General features: G+C 46.0%; 1 protein-coding gene across 1 annotated transcript; it reads right to left on the bottom strand.

Moving 5' to 3' along the window:
• Positions 1–19228: 19228 nt before the first annotated feature.
• LOC149367554 (uncharacterized) lies at positions 19229–22287 on the bottom strand. Its single transcript, XM_089574813.1, has 2 exons — positions 20473–22287; positions 19229–19255 (listed from the first exon to the last, which is right to left on the bottom strand). The coding sequence occupies exons 1-2, from the start codon at positions 22186–22188 to the stop codon at positions 19229–19231; spliced, it is 1743 nt and encodes a 580-aa protein (XP_089430939.1). The 5' UTR covers positions 22189–22287.
• Between the last annotated feature and the right edge of the window lie 3427 nt (positions 22288–25714).

Raw genomic sequence — 25714 nt, forward strand, 5'->3', positions numbered from 1 at the left:
GAAACTCGTTTTGGTGAACTCCAACCGCACATAGCGTCCAAGACCTTTTGGACGTTACGCAAGGACTTACTGTGATGGGAAAGTCGTTTTGGAGAAGTCCAATCACTATAAATGTCTAGGACCGCTTGGACGTTACTGAAGGACTCACTTTGATGGGAAACTCGTTTTGGAGAACTCCAACCGCACATAGTCCAAGACCGTTTGGACGTTACTCAAGGACTCACTGTGATGGGAAACTCCTTTTGGAGAACTCCAACCGCACATAGCGTCCAAGACATTTTGGACGTTACTCAAGGACTCACTGTGATGGGAAACTCGTTTTGGAGAACTCCAACCGCACATAGCGTCCAAGACCTTTTGGACGTTACTCAAGGACTCACTGTGATGGGAAACTCGTTTTGGAGAACTCCAACCGCACATAGCGTCCAAGACCTTTTGGTCGTTACGCAAGGACTTACTGTGATGGGAAAGTCGTTTTGTTGAACTCCAATCACTAATAATGTCTAGGACCGCTTGGACGTTACTGAAGGACTCACTGTGATGGGAAACTCGTTTTGGAGAACTCCAACGGCACATTGAGTCCAAGACCGTTTGGACGTTACTCAAGGACTCACTGTGATGGGAAACTCGTTTCGGAGAACTCCAACCGCACATAGCGTCCAGGACCGTTTGGACGTTACTCAAGGACTTACTGTGATGGGAAACTTGTTTTGGAGAACTCCAATCACTAATAATGTCTAGGACCACTTGGACGTTACTCAAGGACTCACTGTGATGGGAAACTCGTTTTGGTGAACTCCAACCGCACATAGCGTCCATGACCGTTTGGATGTTACTCAAGGACTCGCTGTGATGGGAAACTCGTTTGGAGAACTCCAACCACACAGCGTCCAAGGCCGTGTGGACGTTACTCAATGACTCACTGTGATGGGAAACTCGTTTTTGAGAACTCCAATCACTAATAATGTCTAGGACCACTTGGACGTTACTCAAGGACTCACTGTGATGGGAAACTCGTTTTGGTGAACTCCAACCGCACATAGCGTCCAAGACCGTTTGGACGTTACTCAGGGACTTACTGTGATGGGAAACTTGTTTTGGAGAACTCCAATCACTAATAATGTCTAGTACCACTTGGACGTTACTCAAGGACTCACTGTGATGGGAAACTCGTTTTGGTGAACTCCAACCGCACATAGCGTCCATGACCGTTTGGATGTTACTCAAGGACTCGCTGTGATGGGAAACTCGTTTGGAGAACTCCAACCACACAGCGTCCAAGGCCGTGTGGACGTTACTCAATGACTCACTGTGATGGGAAACTCGTTATTGAGAACTCCAATCACTAATCATGTCTAGGACCACTTGGACGTTACTCAATGACTCACTGTGATGGGAAACTCGTTTTTGAGAACTCCAATCACTAATAATGTCTAGGACCACTTGGACGTTACTCAAGGACTCACTGTGATGGGAAACTCGTTTTGGTGAACTCCAACCGCACATAGCGTCCATGACCGTTTGGATGTTACTCAAGGACTCGCTGTGATGGGAAACTCGTTTGGAGAACTCCAACCACACAGCGTCCAAGGCCGTGTGGACGTTACTCAATGACTCACTGTGATGGGAAACTCGTTATTGAGAACTCCAATCACTAATAATGTCTAGGACCACTTGGACGTTACTCAAGGACTCACTGTGATGGGAAACTCGTTTTGGTGAACTCCAACCGCACATAGCGTCCATGACCGTTTGGATGTTACTCAAGGACTCGCTGTGATGGGAAACTCGTTTGGAGAACTCCAACCACACAGCGTCCAAGGCCGTGTGGACGTTACTCAATGACTCACTGTGATGGGAAACTCGTTTTTGAGAACACCAATCACTAATAATGTCTAGGACCACATGGACGTTACTGAAGGACTCACTGTGATGGGAAACTCGCTTTGGAGAAGTCCAATCACAAATAATGTCCATGACCGTTTGGACGTTACTCAAGGCCTTACTGTGATGGGAAACTCGTTTTGGAGAACTCCAGTCACAAATAATGTCCATGACCGTTTGGATATTACTCAAGGACTCACTGTGATTGGGAAACTCGTTTTGGAGAACTCCAACCGCACATAGCGTCGCAGACCGTTTGGACGTTACTCAAGGCCTTACTGTGATGGGAAACTCGTTTTGGAGAACTCCAAGCACTAATAATGTCTACGACCACTTGAACGTTACTCAAGGACTCACTGTGATCGGAAACTCGTTTTGGAGAACTCGAACCGCACATAGCGTCCAAGACCGTTTGGACGTAACTCAAGACTTACTGTGATGGGAAACTCGTTTTGGGGAACTCCAATCACTAATAATGTCTAGGCCCGCTTGGACGTTACTCAAGGACTCACTGTGATGGGAAACTCGTTTTGGAGAACTCCAATCACTAATGTCTAGGACCGCTTGGACGTTACTCAAGGACTCACTGTGATGGGAAACTCGTTTTGGAGAACTCCAACCGCTCATAGAGTCCAAGACCGTTTGGACGTTACTCAAGGACTCACTGTGATGGGAAACTCGTTTTGGAGAACTCCAACCGCACATACCGTCCAAGACCTTTTGGACGTTACTCAAGGACTCACTGTGATGGGAAACTCGTTTTGGAGAACTCCAACCACACATGGCGTCCAAGACCTTTTGGACGTTACTCAAGGACTCACTGTGATGGGAAACTCGTTTTGGAGACCTCCAACCGCACATAGCGTCCAAGACCTTTTGGACGTTACTCAAGGACTCACTGTGATGGGAAACTCGTTTTGGAGAACTCCAACCGCACATAGCGTCCAAGACCTTTTGGTCGTTACGCAAGGACTTACTGTGATGGGAAAGTCGTTTTGTTGAACTCCAATCACTAATAATGTCTAGGACCGCTTGGACGTTGCTGAAGGACTCACTGTGATGGGAAACTCGTTTTGGAGAACTCCAACCGCACATAGAGTCCAAGACCGTTTGGACGTTACTCAAGGACTCACTGTGATGGGAAACTCGTTTTGGAGAACTCCAACCGCACATAGCGTCCAGGACCGTTTGGACGTTACTCAAGGACTTACTGTGATGGGAAACTTGTTTTGGAGAACTCCAATCACTAATAATGTCTAGGACCACTTGGACGTTACTCAAGGACTCACTGTGATGGGAAACTCGTTTTGGTGAACTCCAACCGCACATAGCGTCCAAGACCTTTTGGACGTTACGCAAGGACTTACTGTGATGGGAAAGTCGTTTTGGAGAAGTCCAATCACTATAAATGTCTAGGACCGCTTGGACGTTACTGAAGGACTCACTTTGATGGGAAACTCGTTTTGGAGAACTCCAACCGCACATAGTCCAAGACCGTTTGGACGTTACTCAAGGACTCACTGTGATGGGAAACTCCTTTTGGAGAACTCCAACCGCACATAGCGTCCAAGACCTTTTGGACGTTACGCAAGGACTTACTGTGATGGGAGACTCGTTTTGGAGAACTCCAACCGCACATAGAGTCCAAGATCGTTTGGACGTTACTCAAGGACTCACTGTGATGGGAAACTCGTTTTGGAGAACTCCAACCGCACATAGCGTCCAAGACCTTTTGGACGTTACTCAAGACTCACTGCAATGGGAAACTCGTTTTGGAGAAGTCCAACCGCACATAGCGTCCAAGATCGTTTGGACGTTACTCAAGGACTCACTGTGATGGGAAACTCGTTTTGGAGAACTCCAACCGCACATAGCGTCCAAGACATTTTGGACGTTACTCAAGGACTCACTGTGATGGGAAACTCGTTTTGGAGAACTCCAACCGCACATAGCGTCCAAGACCTTTTGGACGTTACGCAAGGACTTACTGTGATGGGAAAGTCGTTTTGGAGAAGTCCAATCACTATAAATGTCTAGGACCGCTTGGACGTTACTGAAGGACTCACTTTGATGGGAAACTCGTTTTGGAGAACTCCAACCGCACATAGTCCAAGACCGTTTGGACGTTACTCAAGGACTCACTGTGATGGGAAACTCCTTTTGGAGAACTCCAACCGCACATAGCGTCCAAAACCTTTTGGACGTTACGCAAGGACTTACTGTGATGGGAGACTCGTTTTGGAGAACTCCAAGCGCACATAGAGTCCAAGATCGTTTGGACGTTACTCAAGGACTCACTGTGATGGGAAACTCGTTTTGGAGAACTCCAACCGCACATAGCGTCCAAGACCTTTTGGACGTTACTCAAGACTCACTGCGATGGGAAACTCGTTTTGGAGAACTCCAACCGCACATAGCGTCCAAGACCTTTTGGACGTTACTCAAGGACTCACTGTGATGGGAAACTCGTTTTGGAGAACTCCAAGCGCACATAGCGTCCAAGACCTTTTGGTCGTTACGCAAGGACTTACTGTGATGGGAAAGTCGTTTTGTTGAACTCCAATCACTAATAATGTCTAGGACCGCTTGGACGTTACTGAAGGACTCACTGTGATGGGAAACTCGTTTTGGAGAACTCCAACCGCACAGAGAGTCCAAGACCGTTTGGACGTTACTCAAGGACTCACTGTGATGGGAAACTCGTTTTGGAGAACTCCAACCGCACATAGCGTCCAAGACCGTTTGGACGTTACTCAAGGACTTACTGTGATGGGAAACTTGTTTTGGAGAACTCCAATCACTAATAATGTCTAGGACCAATTGGACGTTACTCAAGGACTCACTGTGATGGGAAACTCGTTTTGGTGAACTCCAACCGCACATAGCGTCCATGACCGTTTGGATGTTACTCAAGGACTCGCTGTGATGGGAAACTCGTTTGGAGAACTCCAACCACACAGCGTCCAAGGCCGTGTGGACGTTACTCAATGACTCACTGTGATGGGAAACTCGTTTTTGAGAACTCCAATCACTAATAATGTCTAGGACCACTTGGACGTTACTCAAGGACTCACTGTGATGGGAAACTCGTTTTGGTGAACTCCAACCACATATAGCGTCCAAGACCGTTTGGACGTTACTCAAGGACTTACTGTGATGGGAAACTTGTTTTGGAGAACTCCAATCACTAATAATGTCTAGGACCACTTGGACGTTACTCAAGGACTCACTGTGATGGGAAACTCGTTTTGGTGAACTCCAACCGCACATAGCGTCCATGACCGTTTGGATGTTACTCAAGGACTCGCTGTGATGGGAAACTCGTTTGGAGAACTCCAACCACACAGCGTCCAAGGCCGTGTGGACGTTACTCAATGACTCACTGTGATGGGAAACTCGTTTTTGAGAACTCCAATCACTAATAATGTCTAGGACCTCTTGGACGTTACTCAAGGACTCACTGTGATGGGAAACTCGCTTTGGAGAAGTCCAATCACAAATAATGTCCATGACCGTTTGGACGTTACTCAAGGCCTTACTGTGATGGGAAACTCGTTTTGGAGAACTCCAGTCACAATTAATGTCCATGACCGTTTGGATATTACTCAAGGACTCACTGTGATTGGGAAACTCGTTTTGGAGAACTCCAACCGCACATAGCGTCCCAGACCGTTTGGACGTTACTCAAGGCCTTACTGTGATGGGAAACTCGTTTTGGAGAACTCCAAGCACTAATAATGTCTACGACCACTTGGACGTTACTCAAGGACTCACTGTGATCGGAAACTCGTTTTGGAGAACTCGAACCGCACATAGCGTCCAAGACCGTTTGGACGTTACTCAAGACTTACTGTCATGGGAAACTCGTTTTGGGGAACTCCAATCACTAATAATGTCTAGGCCCGCTTGGACGTTACTCAAGGACTCACTGTGATGGGAAACTCGTTTTGGAGAACTCCAACCGCACATAGCGTTCAAGACCGTTTGGACGTTACTCAAGACTTACTGTGATGGGAAACTCGTTTTGGGGAACTCCAATCACTAATAATGGCTAGGACCGCTTGGACGTTACTCAAGGACTCACTGTGATGGGAAACTCGTTTTGGAGAACTCGAACCGCACATAGCGTCCATGACCGTTTGAACGTTACTCAAGGACTCACTGTTATTAGTCCCGCCACCTTGTGCTACTGTGGCTGCGCCTTTGCTGACTGGTCTAGGTGGGAGCTGTGATTATTTTATGAAATTTACGTCATTACGCTCAGCGATATCAAGAAACAGAAGTCCTGAGATATGGTCAATATATCACTTGTGCTTTTTAAGGCGGAAGCCTTTAATGCCTCATCATTGTAGGCAGGAGTTGTCGACAGAAATGTCACGCTTTTCAATTGGTCGAAATGGTCGTGACGTCACAGTGGGCGAATTTGAAACGGGGCCAATTGTACTTAGGCTAGTAACCATGCAACCAATTAAAGGGATCGTATAGTGATGCTCCAAGTAAGTGGGAATGAGTTTAGTTAATTACATAATCACCCTATTAGTCTAATGAACCTTTCTAATCAGGCCAGATAAATAAATAAAACTGAGTACGAAATTGGTGGAGTTCGGGAATCGAACCCCGGTCTCCGGAGTGCGAGACGAGCATGCTAACCACTCCGCCATGCCAGCTCGATGGTTTGGAATGAACAAAGGCGCGTCTAGTGAATACGTTGTCTTCGTTCACTCCCATCTTCCACGCTTCCAGTTATGGCGAGGTTCAGGTGTCCACCGCGATATGCGAGACACATACAGAACAAGAACTAGCCCTACAAACAGGCCTTAATGCCGTCCATGAATACATCAAGAAGTGTGGAATGGAAACCTCTCCCGACAAAACCGAGTATGTGGTTGTCTTAAATGGTTCGAGGGTACGAGCCGAGGCCGAACGCAAACTTATCTCTCTTCATTTAGGGCACTCAGTTATCTGCCGGAAACAAACAATGCGTATACTCGGCATGCTTATTGACGAGGATGGAGGAGCCAAAAGCTGGCTTCATAACACGATGCATAGCTGTCATCAGGCTTTACACCTTATGCGCCGCGTCTCTGCGCGTGGATGGGGAATCAAGGAGGTGGGGCTCCGTGAGATTACCCTGGCACTCATAACATAAAAAATCCTGTACGCATATTCGTACATGCGGCTTAGCGCAACCCAACGCCTTCAGCTTGAGCGAATCAATCGCAAGGCGATGCGCCTGGTTAGTGGTCTGCCGTAGTACTGCCCAGTAGTGAACCTACACGCATGCAGCAAAATCAATGCCCTGCAGGATCTGGCAGAGCAGCAATCGCTAGCCCAGCGAGTCCGTCTCTCCACAACGGCGGCTGGCCGGCAGATCCTGCGGGCATTAGGCTACAACGTTGACAACTTAGAGCCACTTTCGTTCGCTGCCCCGCCATGGGAACTGATCGACTTAATAGATGGTATGCCATTACCAAAGAATATGAGTTCGGCTAATCCTCAAATGCGCAAAGCTGCCGCCAAACGGCACGAAAAGACGTCATACAAGTTAGTCCAGGAAGGAGCCATCCAACTATACACAGACGCCGCTCAGTTTCAACACTGCGCCGCTATAGCTTGTCACGATTCTGAGTCAGATACCTCTGTAGTTCAACGGCTTTCCGAGGAACACACCGTCACCAATCTCGAACTCATTGCCATACGACTTGCCATTACTCGAATAGTAGAAAGACAAGATCCGGCTCCTTGCACCTACCATGTTTACACAGATTCACAAGCAGCGTACACCGCCTGCCGCGCAGGGGGAGCTGACTATGCCGTTTTCAGCACTTCGAAGAGAAGGCCGTCGCCTGCGAGAGGAGGGCTACACTTTAATTATCAAATGGATTCCTGCACACGAAGGAATCACTGGAAACGAAAAGGCACACCGGGCAGCGCGCGCAGCAGCTCTTTCCGTACCTTTGCCTGGATCCACATTCGTTTCCGCATCTTGGCCCCCTGATGACGTTGCGCACCCGTCGTCACCCCATATGGATATGGCGGAGACATGGCATCGCGCACAACGCTATCGTAGCAGCATACTCCAGCACTTGGCCAACCCTGAGCAACTATATCGCCGTCCACATAGCGCATTCCGGAGAGTGGAGGCAGTGCTCCTTCGCCGAGCCCAGACCGGCCCGCTTCTATCACCAGCGAAGTTGCACCTCATAAACCCGCGCTCATACCCGACTCCTCAGTGCCCGACGTGCCCTGCCAGAGGCACGGCCGAACACCTCATGTGGAGCTGCCCTACCTTTGACGCAGTACGGGAGAGAGCACTCAAGTCCCTGGGCGGGATTCGACCTGGAACCCTGCAGGAATGGGTCGATCCGCCATCGCACATCAGGCCATCAGACGCACTCCGGCTCTGGCGAACTTTTCTTTCCAACTTCAAGGAAGATCAAGGGCCAGGCCATCACTTCGCGGAGCCGACCTCTGGACGACACTACCTCGAGGAAGAAGCGGACACCGGTCCCCACCCGCACACCGACCTTCACCCCCACCCCCATCCTCACCCCCACCCTTAACCACTCCCCCACCCCAGCCTCCATGAAGCACCTTAGTTCTGCCGCAAGGTATCGGCCTACTAAATGCAGAAATAAAGACGTTTAAAAGATACGTTTCCTTTCCTCAAAAACCAATTTACCGACGAGCAAGGCGTAGAACCGAACGGGCGATGGCGTTCTGTGGACTCCCTCGCAGCGTTGCAAGACGCTGTCGCGTTCCACTCTTAGAGGCGAAGCTTAACATCTTAACCACACATCAGTGACACAAGCAGTAACACTGTGCTTAAGGCCTCACCGCACTTTAGGTCAACAAAGTGCCCCCCCTCTCCCCCACCCTGAATTTTTAAAATTTTAATCGTGTGCTGTGCATAATAATAAGCTAATTACGGCCCCTGCAGGTCTCTTTCCTATCCCTTCGAGTGACTCCGCCCAGCTTCATCTGCGGGCCCAGCGTATCCGCGAAAACTCACTCTCCCCAATACCCGGCACACTTAACTCCCCTGGTAGTTTCGTTATTTACTCCGTTATCCTAATGATGTGCCACCTACGGTCCTAGCGAGAAACCACGCGACTGCCTCTCTGTGATGCAGCGGGTGTTAGCAGGGCAGCTGGGAAGCATGGCCGGTGTTCCGGAAAAGTGGATCTTTCTGCTCCTGGCGTTGGCCGCGTGGGGCACGGAGGGGCGCCGCGCCGCCTGCCTGCCAGAGTACCTTAGGCTGTCCAGGGGCGTGACGCACAGCGCCTGCAAGCCTGCCAACCTGCGCTGTCGCATCATCCACCGCGGCCTCAAGCCTGGCGACGTTGAGAACATCCTGCGACTGCACAATGCTTATCGGAGCCAGATGGCACTGGGAAAGGTGCCTGGATTCAAAGCAGCTGCCAACATGCACCAACTGGTAAGCACGCACACGTCGCCTCTTCAGTTTCATTGGCTGTTCCCGCGGGTGCCATGAAATTCTTAACAGGGTTTTCAGCATAGTATATGATGGCCGTTAAAAATTATTGGCCCATCATATCCTTTTGAGTACGCAGGTTTTCCGACCAAACGGGTACAGATTGCGAGGACAATTGTCATCGAGACACTGCTTATTGATTGAAGCAGTCAAATAACAATTAATAAGCGAGCATGCTCTAAGGCACGGAGTTGGCCTAATGGCGATGAAAACTAGGATTAGGTAAAAACGAGATGTATGCGTTAAGATAAAAATAGGCCAATGTCATTAGAAACATCGATAAGATATTTAAAGTACCGAAATAGTTGTACACAAACCTGTAAAGTAGCCAATATAATCAGAGCGTTAATCAGAAAGGCTGAAGTGCACAGCAATGAGACCTTCCGCCAAGAACGAAAGAGGAAGTAAAGAAAACCTTCGAAGCAATGCAAAGGGGGAAAGCAGCTGCTGAGGACTAGGAAATATCAGATCTCCTGAACTATAGAGGGAGATTGCGCTAAAACACTAGCCACCCTGTATAATGGCTTATGACCTCGAACGTACCAGAAGCTTGGAAGAACGCTAATATTATCGTAATTCGTAACAAATGAGATGTCGATGACTTGAAAAATTACATACCGATCAGCTTACTGTCTGTTGTCTCATCATTATCATCATCAGCCTGAAAGGGTGGAAGAGCGGGCTAGTTGGTAGTTCATCTTGAGGAAAAACACAGTGCACTCCTAAGACACGGACAAAGAAAGGCAAGACGATACAGCGCTGACTTCAACTGATTATTTTATTGTGGAGCAACAGATATATACGTTGAAAAAGTGGGCGGGAAGACATCAGAACATCTGCTGTGTTTGCACGCGACCGAAAGGTAACAAACTGCCATTGAAAACAACATGAGGGCAAAGGCAACAAGAAATGAAAACTAGACAAGATAAAGAGACAAATGGAGGGGCGATTAAACGGATCACGCTTAAAGGGATGACGCTTAAAAGGATGACGCACTGCCTGCTTGCGTCATCCTTTTAAGCGTCATCCCTTTAAGCGTGATCCGTTTAATCGCCCCTCCATTTGTCTCTTTATCTTGTCTAGTTTTCATTTCTTGTTGCCTTTGCCCTCATGTTGTTTTCAATGGCAGTTTGTTACCTTTCGGTCGCGTGCGAACACAGCAGATGTTACTCATGTCTTCCCGCCCACTTTTTCAACGTATATATATGTTGCTCCACAATAAAATAATCAGTTGAAGTCAGCGCTGTATCGTCTTGCCTTTCTTTGTCCGTGTCTTAGGAGTGCGCTGTGTTTTTCCTCAAGATCAGCCTGAATACGCCCACTGCAGGGCAAAGGCCTCTCCCATGTCTCTCCAATTAACCCTGTCCTTCGTCAGCCGCGGCCATCATATTCCGGCAAACTTCTTAATCTCATCCGCCCACCTAATTTTCTGCCGCCCCCTGCTACGCTTGCCTTCTCTTGGAATCCACTCCGTTACCCTTGAGGACCAGCGGTTATCTTGCCTTCGCATTACATGCCCTGCCCAAGTCCACTTCTTTCTCTTGATTTCAACTAGGATATCATTAACGCGCGTCTGTTCTCTCACCCACTCTCTTAACGTTACACCTATCATTTTTCTTTCCATAGCTCGCTGCGTTGTCCTGTGCAACGTTACTGTGCAATCGTTGTGTGTTTTCTACAAGGTATTTTCTAAGCTAATCGCTAATGAAATCAGGTTACATAGCGAAAGTACATATCAGGTTAACCTGAGACTTCAGTCAACCAAATAATGAGGCAGGCTTTCGTAAAGTATACTCGACAATAGACCATATCCACACTATCAATCAGATGATAGAGAAATGCGTAGAATATGACCGACTCCTATATATATAGCCTTCACTGGTTGTCACCCAGACTTCGCTCACTTTTACGTGGGAAGCTCCCAGACACCCTTAGAGCGTGTGAGGGTAGCGGTCTCGGACTCGAAGGAGATGCCCTCGACTCAGCGTGGCAAACTCAGCGGAGACCAGCCACCAAGTGACAAGAGGTTTTTGGGCGTTCGGTGCCCAGCTTTCGCTGGTCGCAAGCCAGAGAATGGGTCGGAGCCAAAGGTTTACAAAACAAAACAAGGTTTATGCAGCGATGAGACGATACAGAGGATTTCACAATCACTAGTACAAACACATACAAAGTGATTAACAGAACAATGCAACTCGTGCAAAGTTAAACTCGAGAGAGAATACAGTACAAAGGCAATATTGCACCTAAAGTGCTCTAACTCAAGAGAGAGAGGTAAACAAACAAAACACAATTTGTTCACCGGGCACTGCGGCAGTCCGACGACCAGAGTTCCACGACGATGCCGTCCCGCAGACTGGCGACCGTTGCCTCGTTGGTCCGATGCTGGCCGAGTGGTGTTTTCCCGGGAGTCGAACGGGCACGCTTCGATGAAGCTTAAACGGCGGTCCGGACTGACTAGTTGTTGTTGTTGTTGTGACTGAGAGAAGGATGAAAAGGAAATTGCACGGGCCTGCTACTGGCTCGAACCAAGCTACCACCGCTGCCACGTGCAGATAGAGAAGAGTTAAGAGAAAAGACAAAAAGGAAAGAAAAGACGCGCGTCGCAGCAACAACTGCGTCCGCCGGAGCGGACGCTGCTGAAAAAAATCAGGTAAGCGGCCGAAGCCGCACTCGCCGAAGCGAGGACAGATACTCTCGGACTATCGGACTGGCTAGTAGCGGCCAACGCCCTTTTTATAGCCGCGCTTGCACGTCTGTTTGTTCTACGCGCCAGAGTAGGCGCGCTCATACACGCAGCATCTCCCGTGCAGTTTCCCTTCCTTTCTCTCTCCGGCCGCGCGTCCTCATTGGTTAAAGTCAGGAGTCGTTTCGCGAAGGTTCCAGCGTGTTCTAGCGTGGCGCCGTCGTGGCGGCGTAGCCGACGTCCGGGTGCAGAGGAGGGGGACATGTCTTAGCGCACGCAAGGCTTCCCCCTCTTCCCCCGGTTAACAGTAGAAAGGACTCGCACGTTCTAGACAAATCGGCGTGAATGACTCATTCCTTCGGCGCACGCCGTGGCGGTGGAGAGAGAGGCACGCTCTCGGCGGGGGCTTTCCCTCTCTCCCGTTGGGCTCGCGCCGGCGAGACGCCGTGCGCGCGGCGGTTTTTCTTTGTTTGTTTTTAAAATGCGCCGAATTTTGTGACACTGGTTACGAGAAAACATTTGACTATTTGGAAGCCTCTGCAGTCATGCAGGGATTGCAGAATCAGGGTCCAGGAGAGCCTTTTGTGAAAATACTTGAAAATATTTATATCGGCTGCACAGCTGCAGTAGTAATCCGTAAAGTCATGAATGAAATTTTGAATTTTGTCATGAATTTTTTTTTCTTCCTCCCACTCCTGCAATAGCCCCATCGGGGCTGCAGTATATGTAAATAAATAAATAAATAAATAAATAAATAAATAAATAATAAATAAAATTAAACTTATGGTAGGGTGTGAGGCAAGATGACTGGATCTCGCGATTGCTATTGACTGCCTGTTTACAGTAGTTGTCACTATGTCTGGATTGGGAATAGTTGGGTATAAGAGTTAATGGAGAATACCTAAGTAATCTGCGATTCGCTGGTGACATTGCCTTGCTAAGTCACTCAGGACATGAAGTGGAAAGCATGACCGACGAGCTAGGCAGGCAGAGCAGTACAGTCTGTCTAAAAATTAAAATGCAGGAAACCAAAGTAATGTTCGAAAGTTTCGCGGGGGGGGGGAACAGCAGTTCACGCAGCGAGATGCTTGAACTGATAAGGGAATACGGCTACTTAGGGCACGTAGTGACCGCTCATCCGGATCAAGAGAGGGGAATAACTAGAAGTATAAGAATGGTGGAGCACACATGGCAGGTTCTTCTCTCAGATCATTAATGGCAGTTTATCAATATCCCTCAAGAGAAAAATATACAACAGCTGCATATCACTGGTACTCACCTATGGGACAAAACCGTGGAGGCTAACAAAGTGTGTTCAGCTTAAGTTAAAGACAATGCGGCCAGCTATGCAAAAGAAAAATATGCATAACGTTAAGAGATCGGAAGCGAGCGGAGTAGGTGAGGGAACAAACGCGGGCTAAGGAAATCCCAGTCCGAATCAAGAGGCTTGGGCAGGGCATGTAATGCGTAGGCAAGATAACCGCTGGTCCTTAAGGGTAACGGAGTGGATTCCAAGAGGAGGCAAGTGTAGCAGGAGCAGCAGGAAATTAGGTGGGCGGATGAGATTAAGAAGTTTGCGGGGATACGGTGGCCACAGCTGGAAATGGACAGGATTAATTGGAGTGGCCCTTGCCCTGCAGTGGCTGTAGCCAGGTTGATGATATTTGTCATGAACTTAAAGGCTCTCATTCCTAGATTGCTCCATTTGGTACATTCCTCGTAAGCTGCGTACGTTTCGAGATCGTATGTCTCGCATCGCATAATTATGTGTAATACACGAAATTTCCTGCTCTGGCGCGGCTGCTGCGGAGTGCGTTTTTCTCATTTAGATAGCCGAAAGAGAAAAGGAAAAGGTTAGCAGCGCCACCTGTCGCTGGACGCCGTTCGGAGACAAACGGCTTGCGAACAGTCGCGTCACGCCGGCTGTCACACTTTTCGCTCACTTGCGCGTGCACTCCCAGACACCCTAAGAAAGTGTGGGGCTAGCGGTATCGGTCTCAGCGAGGCTAGCGTGTTTGCGTGAAGAACGGCCGCACTTAGCTGCGTAAGAAGGAAGGCGACTCTTCCATCCCTGTAAGGCATTGTCGGACCTTCCTAGCTTGGCTTAAGCTTTCTTTTTCATAAACATATTCTAGATTTCATGCCTGCAGATTTTCTTTTGTTCCGAGATTTTTCCACTTTCCGAGATGCATTTCTTGCTGCCACTGACGGCTACTTTACTCTTCTCCATGTGAACTTTAGAATTTACGGAAACACTCGGACGCATTCTGCGCCATCTTCATTGTATTGCATGATTACATTGATGCGTTTGCTTTGACCGAGATAGGCATTTCACAAGGCCTTTCCCAGCAGCTTTAGTTGCTGGGATATAATCCCATCAATGGCCAAAGGTGATAGAGCGCCCCTAGAACCTGATATTGCTGTCTGTCTAGCAGACATAACTAAAAGACTTGATGCCCTGGTAGACCTACCTGTTCAGGTGGGTGAGATCAAAGCTTCAATTGAGCTGATGTCACTAAAGTATGATGAAATCCTCAGCCGACAGGTTCAACAGGAGAAGGATATTGGAAACTTGAACAGGCGTGTAACCCAGCTAGAGGCTACCTGTACTGCAGATGACATTGCAGAATTGAAATCAACTGTCAACGACCTCGAATGGCTTAGCCGAAAACTCAATCTTGAAATTCATTGAAGGAATCATATTCTTAGCGGTAAGAAACAGACACAACACCAAGATACACACACACAGGACACCCGCTAGACTTCAACTATCTTTACTGGACTTGTACGACATAAATATGTATCACTGAGCACACGCAGGTGCCTCGTCATCCGCATCAGGTCTAACTACGCCCTCCCCTCTCCTGCAAGGCATACGGTTGCGCAGATAAACAATCTCTTTTTCTGCCAACGCCAGGGAGGGAGTGCTTACACACATGTCGCCCGCCTCTTGAATACGAAAGGCTTCGATAATTTCCCTTTCTTTTTTGTCGGCTCCCACATGCATCACAGACGTAGCGTCATATACAGGGATACAACCTTTACAACTTCTGCAATGCTTCACCAATTCAGCTCCACCGGCCTGTGATGAAACATCCCTTCTGTGCTCTCTAATCTCTAAGAAAGGATGTTTCATCACAGGCCGGTGGAGCTGAATTGGTGAAGCATTGCAGAAGTTGTAAAGGCTGTATCCCTGTATATTACGCTACGTCTGTGATGCATGTGGGAGCCGACAAAAAAGAAAGGGAAATTATCGAAGCCTTTCGTATTCAAGAGGCGGGCGACATGTGTGTAAGCACTCCCTCCCTGGCGTTGGCAGAAAAAGAGATTGTTTATCTGCGCAACCGTATGCCTTGCAGGAGAGGGGAGGGCGTAGTTAGACCTGATGCGGATGACGAGGCACCTGCGTGTGCTCAGTGATACATATTTATGTCGTACAAGTGTCCAGTAAAGATAGTTGAAGTCTAGCGGGTGTCCTGTGTGTGTGTATCTTGGTGTTGTGTCTGTTTCTTACCGCTAAGAATATGATTCCTTCAAGCCGTTACCAACTAGCCCAACTTAATGTTTTAACGAAGTTTATTGAAATTCATGGCATCCCAGTAACGGAAAATGAAAACTTGATGTGTAAACTGAATGATCTAGGTCAGACCATCCACGTGCCAGAGCTCACAAAGAATGATGTTGGCGCTGTTCATAGACTTCCATCAAAACCAAACAAAATACCTGGAATCATTGTCCGATTTGCTCAGCAATCTGTTCGTGACTTGTGGCTGGAAGCGCGTAAAGAACTTCGAAAGAGTTCGTCGAATGTCACGATCACCGAAAACATGACTAATCAGAACAGGGACCTGCTGCGCCGCACAAGGGATTGGGCAAAGAACCATGATTACAAGTTTTCATGGCATTGCAATGGCAAAGCACTAATCGGGAAAAAGGAAGATGACAGCGCCGTTGTCATTCGCTGTGCCGCAGATCTTGACAGTCTGTGATAAACTTTGGCCTAGCACTCCTACCAGTTTTTTTCTTTTCGACCCCCTGTCCAGTAAAATGCTTCCTTCTTTTACATCTCAGGTGAACTTATCAAGTCTTGAGAACATTCTCAATGCTGATGGCCGGCGAAGCCTCAATTGTATTCATCGTAAGCCTAGATCAGGGAGAAATAAGCTAGATGAACTCGATCATCTTCTTACTGAAGCTCAAGTACGCTTTGATGTTGTTATGCTTACTGAGACTTGGTTTGCCTCGAAGGAGGATGCGTATACATATCAGACACATAAATCGTATTACATGAACCGTAGTGACAAAAGGGGTGGTGGTGTTGCAATGTTAGTTTCAAATTTATTGGATTCTGAACAACTTACTGAATTTTCCTGTATTAACCCCTTTTATGAAACTCTTGTTATTAGATGTGGTACTACAGTATTGTGTGTATGCTACCGTCCTCTTTCTACCAATGTCCAGTTGTTTTTGACTTTTCTTGATTCATTTTTAGAATTTGTGAGTGCAAGTAAATATATATTAATTTTTGGTGGTGACTGAACATAAATATGCTCGTTGATAGCAATGTAAAACTAGAACTCGAATCCCTCTTAAACTCTCATTCCTGTCACAACTTTATAACATCAGCAACACGAATCACTACACAATCAACGACACTTTTAGACCTTTTTTTAAGCAACTTCGATGCATCCCTCGTTAGAGCTTGTACATTGATTCATAGCATCAGCGACCACCTGCCGATAGTTATATCAGTGAATCAGTGCACTAATGCAGTAAAGACCCCACGTTCCGTATTCTCTTACCGAGTTATTAATCCTACAACGCTCTCTACATTTAAAGACCGTCTAACCACAGTCAGCTGGGACGATGTGTTCGCAGCAAATGACCCGAACGTAGCATATGAAACATTTTTGCGTAAATTTTCCGAAGTATACTTTGAGTGTTTTCCAATGAAGAAGTGCAGAACCTGTAAAAACAGTCGCAAACCCTGGATAACTAAAGAATCGTTAAAACTTTTAAAGAAACGAGATCAATTATATAGGACGTTCATACGAACTAAATCTCCTGAAGCCCTTAAAATATTCAAGTCATACAGGAATTTTGTCACGAAACACCTTCGGGCTGAAAAAAGACAATATTATATTCACCTCTTTAATTCGACTGAAGGGCGCACAGGCAATGTTTGGAGGGCAGCCGGAACCTCAGCAGAAGCAGTAAATAAAATAACAAAAGATGGAATAGAGTTACAAGGTGCTGAACTAGCCAACGCCTTTAATACTTTTTTTCTGTCACTTGGCGACGTTAGCGAACCCGCCGCTGACTTCTCTCTTATGAATGGCCCAAATGAAAAAACAATATTTTTAGAACCAGTCTCCGAAAGTGAAGTTGTAACTGCATTTTTGGCAGTAAATAACAGCAAAGCAACTGATGCCTGTGGCTTTCAGATAGAGCCTATAAAGTCTGTAATAAGGGAAATAGCCCCTTGCGTTACCCACATTTTCAATATATGCTTGTTGACTGGAATTTTCCCGCATCTGGAACTTTCCCGCATCGCATCTTATTTGCAACATAGATCTCAGTTTGTAGTAATTGGAGGACAAAATTCTGCAGTACAATCAGTAAAAACAGGTGTCCCACAGGGCAGTATTCTGGGCCCGTTTCTGTTTATCCTGTATATAAATGAAATAGTACGCCTTGACGAAAATGCCCACTATGTAATCTATGCAGATGACACTGGTTTATTTTTTTCAGACAACTCATGTGAGACCTTAGCTAATGAAGCCAATAGCGTGCTGTCTAAAATAAATACGTGGGCTCAAACAAACTGTTTAGCACTTAACCATCGCAAGACAAAAGCTGTACTATTTCACCCCCGCCACAAGCAAATCCAGTTGCCGCACATTGTGTTAAACAGTACCAATATTAAAATAGTAAAAACTTTTAAATCACTAGGTGTACACTTTTCTGAAAATATGACATGGGATGAACACGTCGGCTATATCGTAAATAAGTTGTCGAAAACTATTGGCATCATACGCCGCAACTGTTATTATTTCCCTACCTCAGTTAACGTCCTTTTATATAACTGTTTATTTTCCTCCACATTAAGCTATGCCTTTTTAGTATGGTCCACAACAACAGCAACAAACATTAGCAAACTTAATATTGCAGAAACGGGTCTTACGTCTGGTCTGCAATGTTCCGTATCGCTCCCATACTGCAGACCTATTTAAAAAAACACAATATCGTTCCTGTTACATCACTATACAATTACAAACTATCCCACCTTTATAAACAGGGAATACTAAAGAATAATGATGCATTAACTAACCTAGCAGGATTGCAGATAAACACCACCACCTATAACGTACGCTATTTGGAACCCTGGAATGTCACCAAATGCCGGACTAACTACGTGAAACAGATGTTGAAATACTCATTGCCGACGGTTTTAAATTACCTTTTTACTGAAACAAATAATGACATTTCCGTGATTTCCTCACAGAAATTGCGTACCTTGTTTGTATAACCTGTTTATTTTTTTCTTTCCTCGCTTTGATGTTGACGTGTACGCCTTCGCCGCACGCTGCTGCGCTACTGTGTACGCTGGGAGGTCAGGACTCCTCAAGCTGTTTTTTGAGCTTTTTACCTGCCCTCCTCGCAACATTAATTTTCTGTTGCGGAATAAAATTTCAATTTCAATTTCAATAACTTTTTCTTTACGGAGATGGAATAGCGCATTTGGTTAAAGACGTCGTCCACTTTGATCGTTTTCACTACTGCTGATTCACTGGCTGTCTCATAACAATCTCTTTGGCAATTGTTGTGTATCGGCCACAGAGACAAAATATGGCGTATTTCATCGAATTATTGAGCAAGGTTAAGTTTCCACTTAATAATGATACTTGTTAAGTTTGACAGAATCCAAGTCATCGACAGAACGAGGGTTGACGGCGCCTTTGAAAACTACGGTTGAGATCTTTTCTTGTCTAGTATTTGATAATGTTCTCTCCATGAGTCATTTGCTGAAATTTTGCGCAGCTGTCGGCTTCTTGAAAGAAATCAAAGAAAGGTCGGTTGTCGATGGATTACTAACGTTGTTCTTTCGGCCATTGCAGAGAGTGAACTAATGTGGGCTCGATGCAGGAATTTGCTAAAAAAAAAGTTCAGTTGAGAGAAATTCGCAGTTCAGCCTGCAATAGTGCAAATGTATTACTCAGATAGCCAGACGAGTTTTTTGGAGTCCAAAAAGAATCCAGTGAAGACGTGGGATGTTGTCAGTAGGTTACGAGGAGGCATACGCGGGAAGGCTTCTGAAACAATATCCCACAACTTTTCTGCATTATCTACAACGACATCTTTTGGGGCTGCTTGTCAGCCTACCCTTCCATCAGTGCCCTGCCAACTCCTTCCCAGTGTGACACATGTGTTTGACTCGGCTTTTTTGCCGCCTTTCATCGTCTCCGGTATTCGATGTGTTCTTTCTTGAAGTGTGTGATGAGAGGCTAGTTGGTAAGACATACTGAAGACACAAAACTACGCAGGAAACAGGACACAGAAAAGAAGCAGACAGGACGAGCGTAGACTAACAACTGATTTATTGGTCGAAAACAACCTTCCTTCAAGAGCAACGCATGCGCAACCAAACTTAACGCCCAAAGCAAAAGTACACAATCTTATCAACCTAAAAAGTCAAGTTCCTTCTTATACAAGTGAATTGATGCCTCGCTAACACATTTTTCCGCACCGTATCTAGCAATTTGCCAGGCTTCAAAGATCTCGCGTGCCTTCTTGTCCTTCGCGCAGCCTATAATCTTCGTTTGCTTGAAAAGCGGCGTACAAAATACTTGTTTCTTCTTGTCATTGATCTTACAAGACTGGCAGTGCCTTGCTAAATGCTGCCCACCGTGCTGGCTCAAAGAGTTATTATGCTCCTGAAGGCGTTTATTAATGCAGCGCCCCGTCTGCCCTACATATACGGAACCACAGCTGAATGGGATCTCGTAGATAACTCCCATCTTACAGGCTACAAACTTAGGTCTGTGGTTGACTCCGCACCCTACTTTCTTTTGCAGGTTATTGTTAGTTAATCGGCATAAACGAGACAGTTTACATGGGGCGGAAAAGAACACGTTAACACCAGCCGCCGCGGTGGCTCAGCGGTTATGGTGCTCGGCTGCTGACCCAAAAGACGCGGGTTCGATCCCGGCCGCGGCGGCTAGAATTTCTTTGGAGGAGAAATTCTAGAGGCCCGTGTACTGTGCGATGTCAGTGCACGTTAAAGAACCCCAGGTGGTCGAAATTTCCGGAGCCCTCCACTACGGCGTCTCTCATAGCCTTAGTCGCTTTGGGACGTTAAACCCCATAAACCAAACCAAACCAAACCGTTAACACCAAATTTCCCTCCCACCTTCTTCAAACCGTGCGAAGTCTTGTGCACATAAGGAAGGACTTCAAACTTCTTCCTCTCACTTTCAGTGAGTTCTTGTTGGTTTTGCTTCAACCGTAGGGTTTTCAGCAAAGATTCTGCAACAGCTTTCAGAAGAGAAGGAGGAAAACCCGCAGAGTAAAGCCGGTCTACTTGACTGGAAAAACTACGTTTCACCATGTGTGGGCATGACTTGACAAGCGAAGATCTTAAACATGAGGTTGCGATTCCCCTTTTTACGAGCTTTGAGTGGCAGGAATCATAAGGTAGAAGAGCCTTCTTAGATCTTGGTAAATAGGCCCAGCATAGATGGCCCCCTGTATGAAAAAACAATTTTAAGTCTAAAAACTGTAAACAAGAGCTTTCCGGGAGCTCAAAAGTAAAATTCAGATTAGTGGCTGTAGATTTGAAGGTCGCTAAAATTTCATTCACAATCATTTGTAGGCTATCGTCAGGGTTAATATTCAAAAGGATTAGGAAATCGTCAACGTATCTGACCACATGCGTGATCCGGTCATCAGTGAGAACGCACGAAAGTTCAGTGTCAATTTGAGCTAAAAATATCTCAGTTAAAATAGGCGCCACGCTCGAACCTATGCAGATACCTCGCCGTTGTACATAAAACTTGTCCTTAAAAGTTACAATGGTAGAAGAAAGATAGAGTTTCAGCAATTCAAGAAAACCATCGATTGAAATGCCGCAAGTATTCTGGAAGGACACCACTCCCGAACGTTCGATGCAGTTGCGGACCGCCAGGAACAACTTGTCGTGGGGCACTGAATAGAATAGTTCTTCAATGTCTATTGAGAAACCTGAGTTGATACTTGACGAGTTCTCACTAAACATTTTCACCAAGCTATCAGAGCTACTGATCTTGTACGGATCTTCAGGTGTCAGGCTCTTTAGGTGTCGTTGCAGGTACCTGCTGACAATTACTTGCCAAGTACCTCTTTCCGTCACGATGGCTCGGAAAGGACACTCCGGTTTGTGGCTCTTTGCACTGAAGAATACCGTGAGAACATGGACCTTGTTCTTGTCGACTTCATTCTTCAGGCGTTCAAGTTTCAAGTTCCTGAGAAGGGCTACCGCCTTGGCCTTGGCTTCGTTTGGCTTTTGAGACGAAGGACGGAAGTTTTTCCTTAAAGCTAAAGAGGCCTTCTCACCAAATAGCTTCTCAGGCAAGACCACAAAGCCGCCTTCCTTATCAGCCTGCATTAAAGCAAGTCCGGAGTCATTAAGGCAACCGGCTACTCTCCTCAACAGGGAAGTGCCGTCCTTTTTCTCTTCGTAACCATTCCGCACAGAGTCAATGCCTTCCAATAAACAGTGTCCTTTCTCTTCACCCTGCACCTTCTCTGCTATCTTGTGAGCCGAAGCGAGAAGCTCGTGCTTCTTGAGCGGCACTTCAAGGCAAAACTTCGGACCCCTACTCAGAACCTTTTCTACTTCGGGTGTGATCACAGCCCCTCCAAGAGCAACAACAGGAACCACACCAACCTGCTTTTTGGGCGCTGTAGGTAGGCTCAGCCTAGTTTTGTTCCAAAGGAATTCGGTGCTTGCCTCAGCCAGCCTCTTGTAGTCCATCAGTAGCCTGAAGCCAGCAGGTCCCGTACCCTTCCAACTGAAGCACACAAGTTGTAGCCAGTCCATCAACAGGCGAACATGCCTCCAATATTCGCTTCTTAGAATCTTCGCCATCCGCTTCCAATGACCTTCTGAGCAGCCCAGAAACCCGAAAAGACTTGAAACACCGGGTGGACAGACGTTCTTCCTTAGGCAGAAGCCCAAGACCCTTGCTTCGTTCGTCGTAGCAGCGATGAAGGTGGTGCACAAAGCGCATTGCTCTTCGAAAGAACGTTTGTGGTCTTGCCTGAGAAGCTATTTGGTGAGAAGGCCTCTTTAGCTTTAAGGAAAAACTTCCGTCCTTCGTCTCAAAAGCCAAACGAAGCCAAGGCCAAGGCGGTAGCCCTTCTCAGGAACTTGAAACTTGAACGCCTGAAGAATGAAGTCGACAAGAACAAGGTCCATGTTCTCACGGTATTCTTCAGTGCAAAGAGCCACAAACCGGAGTGTCCTTTCCGAGCCATCGTGACGGAAAGAGGTACTTGGCAAGTAATTGTCAGCAGGTACCTGCAACGACACCTAAAGAGCCTGACACCTGAAGATCCGTACAAGATCAGTAGCTCTGATAGCTTGGTGAAAATGTTTAGTGAGAACTCGTCAAGTATCAACTCAGGTTTCTCAATAGACATTGAAGAACTGTTCTATTCAGTGCCCCACGACAAGTTGTTCCTGGCGGTCCGCAACTGCATCGAACGTTCGGGAGTGGTGTCCTTCCAGAATACTTGCGGCATTTCAATCGATGGTTTTCTTGAATTGCTGAAACTCTATCTTTCTTCTACCATTGTAACTTTTAAGGACAAGTTTTATGTACAACGGCGAGGTATCTGTATAGGTTCGAGCGTGGCGCCTATTTTAACTGAGATATTTTTAGCTCAAATTGACACTGAACTTTCGTGCGTTCTCACTGATGACCGGATCACGCATGTGGTCAGATACGTTGACGATTTCCTAATCCTTTTGAATATTAACCCTGACGATAGCCTACAAATGATTGTGAATGAAATTTTAGCGACCTTCAAATCTACAGCCACTAATCTGAATTTTACTTTTGAGCTCCCGGAAAGCTCTTGTTTACAGTTTTTAGACTTAAAATTGTTTTTTCATACAGGGGGCCATCTATGCTGGGCCTATTTACCAAGATCTAAGAAGGCTCTTCTACCTTATGATTCCTGCCACTCAAAGCTCGTAAAAAGGGGAATCGCAACCTCATGTTTAAGATCTTCGCTTGTCAAGTCATGCCCACACATGGTGAAACGTAGTTTTTCCAGTCAAGTAGACCGGCTTTACTCTGCGGGTTTTCCTCCTTCTCTTCTGAAAGCTGTTGCAGAATCTTTGCTGAAAACCCTAAGGTTGAAGCAAAACCAACAAGAACTCACTGAAAGTGAGAGGAAGAAGTTTGAAGTCCTTCCTTATGTGCACAAGACTTCGCACGGCTTGAAGAAGGTGGGAGGGAAATTTGGTGTTAACGTGTTCTTTTCCGCCCCATGTAAACTGTCTCGTTTATGCCGATTAACTAACAATAACCTGCAAAAGAAAGTAGGGTGCGGAGTCAACCACAGACCTAAGTTTGTAGCCTGTAAGATGGGAGTTATCTACGAGATCCCATTCAGCTGTGGTTCCGTATATGTAGGGCAGACGGGGCGCTGCATTAATAAACGCCTTCAGGAGCATAATAACTCTTTGAGCCAGCACGGTGGGCAGCATTTAGCAAGGCACTGCCAGTCTTGTAAGATCAATGACAAGAAGAAACAAGTATTTTGTACGCCGCTTTTCAAGCAAACGAAGATTATAGGCTGCGCGAAGGACAAGAAGGCACGCGAGATCTTTGAAGCCTGGCAAATTGCTAGATACGGTGCGGAAAAATGTGTTAGCGAGGCATCAATTCACTTGTATAAGAAGGAACTTGACTTTTTAGGTTGATAAGATTGTGTACTTTTGCTTTGGGCGTTAAGTTTGGTTGCGCATGCGTTGCTCTTGAAGGAAGGTTGTTTTCGACCAATAAATCAGTTGTTAGTCTACGCTCGTCCTGTCTGCTTCTTTTCTGTGTCCTGTTTCCTGCGTAGTTTTGTGTCTTCAGTAGTTCTTTCTTGTTTTAGCGATCAAAAAGCAAAAATCATGACTTTTTCGTGTAACCTCACTCAGCGTTTGAATGTACCAACTAGAATGTGTTCATCAGTCTCCAACATGCTTGATCTAATTTCCATTAGCACTGCTGTTGGGTGCGTTTCTGTCGATGTGATGAAGGGTGTTTCGGAGCATAATCTCGTTTTCTCTGTCTTTTCGCTCTCAGTGCTTGTTGGCAACAAGAAACGACCAATTGTTGTGAAAGACTTTAGTGGAGCTGATGATGCTGGAATATAGCATTTTCTCGAGAGACACTTTGATCGCTTCAGAGCTGAAGAGAATGTAAATGCCCTGTGGTACTCATTTAAAAAAGATTTGTTTTAACTGCTTGCCCATGTTTGTTCCGAATGTTGTAAAGAAAACGAAGCACAACCTATGGATCACGCTGGACAAAATACACATGAAACGGAAGCTAAAGCGGTTGCGAAGCTCTGGTCGACGTAATGTAATTAATTTGAGCATGCTGAATAGCCAATTAAGGAGCAAGATTAGGCAATCTATTAGGCAATGTTTACTGTTACTTTAGGCAACTTCCTCCGTGAAACACCGGAAAAGTTCTGGACGTACATAAGTGGTAATAATAAAAGTAATATTTCATTAATAGTTAATAGTTCACCTGTCAGTAATCTAAGGCTATTGCAGACATTTTTAACGAGTATTTTAGTGTGCGATGATGAAGAGGAAAGTTCGTTTTCTAAACCAGTAATCTATACATCTTCTATGCCTGATGTCATTAGGACTTTTTAATTTTCTTCTGAAGCTTGTCATTAAAAAGTCGAACGATCTTGATAATACCCCTGCAGCCTTCATGAGCCGTTACGCAAAATGGATATCGCAGTAACTGTATGTGATTTTTAACGCTTGTTTGTCGCAGTCCCATCTGTAAGGCGAATGATCGTTCCTGCGTGCCCGACTACATCCCCAATTTAAACCAGCAGTAAAATCTTGGTGATTTGCGCATTTTTGACTGAGTTCTTAGAAGCGACCGATTTTTTATCTGATATGCAAGATGGTTTAAGACGCGGTTTATCAAATATCTCAGAGTTGATTACTTCTTGTAATGACTTTTTCTTAGCTGTTAACGATAGACAAAAATAGATGTAGTATTTATGGATTTCGCTAAAGCCTTAGTTGATATTCCCCACAATAAACTCATAGAAATGCTTTCCATAGTCGGAATCAATTCTAACCTTATTAACCCTATTCTAGGATATCTTATTAGGATAACCTTAATCTTATTAGGATAACCTTATTAACCCTATTCTCGTATTTCAGTGAGTGCACATTGATAATCATTGTACCGATGCGCTTCCTGCCACCTCTGGTTTCTCGGAGGTATCAGTGCTTGGGTGTATCCTCAGTTTAAACTATATAAATGAAATTGTGAGTGTGGTAGATGCTGAAGATAAAATTAAACTTTTTGCAGACGACTGTGTTCCTTATACAACAGTAAACTCCACAGCAGGTGAACTTAAGT

The sequence above is a fragment of the Amblyomma mixtum genome, chromosome 1, assembly GCF_055824585.1.
Source record: "Amblyomma mixtum isolate Tamu chromosome 1, ASM5582458v1, whole genome shotgun sequence".
NCBI lineage: Eukaryota > Metazoa > Arthropoda > Arachnida > Ixodida > Ixodidae > Amblyomma > Amblyomma mixtum.